Source organism: Hippopotamus amphibius, chromosome 3 (assembly GCF_030028045.1).
Source record: "Hippopotamus amphibius kiboko isolate mHipAmp2 chromosome 3, mHipAmp2.hap2, whole genome shotgun sequence".
In the NCBI taxonomy this organism is placed as follows: Eukaryota; Metazoa; Chordata; class Mammalia; order Artiodactyla; family Hippopotamidae; genus Hippopotamus; species Hippopotamus amphibius.
Genome location: NC_080188.1, coordinates 105,202,288 through 105,205,763, shown reverse-complemented (window position 1 = coordinate 105,205,763; position 3,476 = coordinate 105,202,288). Strand labels below are relative to the sequence as shown.

General features: G+C 38.1%; 1 protein-coding gene across 1 annotated transcript; it reads left to right on the top strand.

Annotated features, from left to right (window-relative positions):
• The first annotated feature begins 552 nt into the window (after positions 1-552).
• LOC130850001 (olfactory receptor 1030-like) lies at positions 553-1,494 on the top strand. The gene has a single exon (XM_057729307.1). The coding sequence runs from the start codon at positions 553-555 to the stop codon at positions 1,492-1,494; it is 942 nt and encodes a 313-aa protein (XP_057585290.1).
• Positions 1,495-3,476: the final 1,982 nt, after the last annotated feature.

The window sequence follows — 3,476 nt, the reverse complement described above, 5'->3', positions numbered from 1 at the left end:
GAAAATGAACATGCATTTAGGGTGAGGGACCAGCTTGAAAATGATCCTGAGTTTAGAGGGGAAGGTAGACAGACTCTGGCTCTATAATGATCTATCTATGCCATATTCGGTTCCGTTTCCTTCAGTCCATTCATCTGTGAAAACACATGAACTTCAGTGACTAATGCTTAAGATACCAAAAGGTCACATCAAAAAGTCTATTGAAAAACAAAGGGCCATAATTTCAAAAAAAAAGCAATGTTTAAAGGAACTGTAAGTGAACAATTCATGATAATGATATTTGCAGAAAAGACAGAGGCTCTTCAACTATGAAAAGACTTGTAGCAAGGCATTTGAAAATAGGACTGCTTTATATACAGGAGCTCTATATTAATTTAGATATTGAAAACATCAATTGAATGCTTACTAGGCCATTTCTTTATGCCACATGTATTTACAAGTTTGAGAGGTGTCAGCATCAGATGATGTGATAGGAGTAATGGAAAAATGATAAAAGACAAATGCATTTCTATTTCCTTTACTTTAGACCTCATTGGAAGCTGAGCAAACACAATGGTAAAGGAAAACCACACAGCAGTGACCGAGTTTATTCTCCTGGGACTGACAGGTCCAGCTGAGTTGCAGCCTGTCCTTTTTGTGATCTTCCTAGTCATCTACCTGGTCACCGTCGTCGGCAATGTGAGCATGATTTTGTTAATCAGAAGTGACTCCAAACTTCACACGCCAATGTACTTCTTCCTCAGCCACCTCTCCTTTGTAGATCTCTGTTATGCCACCACTGTCACTCCTCAGATGCTGGTTCATTTCTTATCCAAGAGAAAAACCATTTCCTTCCTTGGTTGCATTATACAGTTCCACTTTTTTATTGCCCTGGTGATCACAGATTATTACATGTTGGCAGTGATGGCTTATGACCGCTACGTGGCCATCTGCAAACCCTTGTTATATGCCAGAAAAATGTCCCGCTGTGTCTGCCTCTCTCTTGTTGCTACTCCTTACATTTATGGGTTTGCAAATGGTCTAGCACAGACCATCCTGATGCTCCATCTCTCCTTCTGTGGACCCAACAAGATCAACCACTTTTACTGTGCAGACCCACCTCTCTTAGTCCTGGCCTGCTCAGATACTCATGTCAAGGAGACTGCCATGTTTGTGGTGGCTGGTTCCAACCTCCTGTGTTCTCTCACCATCATCCTCATCTCCTACATTTTCATTTTCACAGCCATTCTGCAAATCCGCTCTGCAGAGGGGAGACACAAGGCCTTCTCCACCTGCGGGTCCCATCTGACCGCTGTCACTGTCTTCTATGGGACACTGTTCTGCATGCATCTGAGGCCCCCGTCTGAGGCATCTGTAGCACAGGGCAAAATCGTAGCTGTTTTTTATATCTTTGTGAGTCCTATGTTAAACCCTTTGATCTACAGCCTTCGGAACAAAGATGTTAAAAGAGCAATAAGGAAAGTGATTCAAGAGAAATTGTTTTTCTATAAATAGGGTACACATTTTTGTTACAGGTATGTAACATTTCTGTATTCTCTGAGAAATTAATGAACATTTTAAATTAACAATTCCCTTTCTGTCATTGATTATTTTTCTTTTTTCTGTCTTTTGTAATTCACCTATGAAACTTGGAAGAATATGTCAAAATATTACCTCATGTTGTCTCAGTGTATTTAAAATGAGTATTGCATAGAAATTAAAACACAAGACCAGATAGCATTGCTATTGCTCAATAAAATTAATAAAGGACAGATAATTCTACCCACAGTACTTGTAGGGGTACAAAATTTTAACAGACAAAATTACCAAATCATGCTACAGCAATGGCATGTTTTTAGGTTTTCCAAGTTTCAAGATTTCCAATATATTTTTCAGAAATTTGTCAACCATAGCCAGTGTGTTTTTTGGTTTTTGTTTGTTTGTTTTGTTTTTGTTTTCCCTTTATTCAAATTACATAGCAATGAATTTCTTTAGGAATCTCAGGTTATTAGCCCAAGGAATACTTTAGATGATAGTACTGATCCAATGGAATCCTCATTTATAGGTTTTTGAAGGAAATGCCAAATTTCCTCCGTAAGCTTTTTATTATTTCTTTTAATTTTTTAAAGCTCTTTATTGGGATATAATCGATTTACACTCTGTGCCAGTTTCTGAGGTACACCAAAGTGAATCAACTGTATTTATACATATAACCCCATATCCCCTCCCCGCCACGACTCCCTCCCACCCTCCACATTCCACCCCTCTAATGCCTCACCCATCCTGGAGTTGATATCCCTGTTTTATGCAGCAACTTCCCACTAGCTATCTATTTTACATTTAGTAGTGTATATATGTCAACGCTACTCTCTCACTTAGTCCCAGCTTCCCCTTCACCCCCCACTTCTTGTCCTCAAGTCCATTCTCTACATCTGCATCTTTATTCTTGCCCTATCACTGGGTGTATTAGTGCCATTTTTTCCAGATTCCACATATATGAGCTAGCCAAAAGTATTTGTTTTTCTCTTTCTGGCTTACTTCAACCAGTATGCATCCATATCCTAAAAATAGTTTTGTGTTGTAACTTTTTATTTGTTTGTTATCAACTATTTCCAACATACAGCAAAAAATAGAAACTAATGGAAAGATCCCTGGTTTAAGCATAAGTAGTCATTAATGTTTACATACAATGCCACTTTTGTTTCAGATATTTTAGAAGCCCAGATATTGCATACCCTTTCATGTCATGGAGCTCAATTGGTCGTCTTTGGCATACAAGTTGGGAAAGCCTGTGGTGCTGTAAAACTCTCAGAGGAGATGGGGCTGAGCAGGGCAGAGTTCTATTAGGTCAGTCTACTTGATTTTTTGTTTGTTTTTATTTTCTGATGTTCAGTATCCCTACAAATGTTTTATTGTTTCATGTATAAAGCCTGAGAGAACTGTTTGTGCATTTGCCTATTTCTTTTTGAAATTTTTTTTCTTTATACATTGAGGGTGTATTATTGTTCATGTCAAGTAATGAACTAGTATTATTCCTTTTATCATTTATAGCTTCTATCCCATCTCTTATGCTTACAATCTAAAAGTCTATGCTGTCTGATATTCATAGATCTTCAGCAGCATTTTTTATGGTTTTTAGTTAATTGGTGCTTATCATATGTATTTCTACTCTTTTTAAAATTGAGGTATAGTTGATTTATAATCTTATGTAAGTTTCAGCTGTACTACATAGTGACTTTACTCCATTTACAGCTGTACATGCTTGTAGCTCATTTTTTTTTTATTTTTTTCAAAAGATTTATTTTATTATGTATTTATTTTTGGCTGTGTTGGGTCTTCGTTGTTGCGCATTGGCTTTCTCCGGCTTTCTCTAGTTGTGGCAAGTGGGGCGACTCTTCGTTGCAGTGTGCAGCTCTCTCATTGCCGTAGATTCTCATTGCAGAGCACGGGCTCTAGGCACGCAGGCTTCAGTAGTCATGGCCCATGGGCTCAGCAGT

What these genes read in the sequence shown, in the direction of transcription:
- LOC130850001 (XM_057729307.1), top strand. Translation starts at nt 553, where the DNA reads ATGGTAAAGGAAAACCACACAGCAGTGACCGAGTTTATTCTCCTGGGA.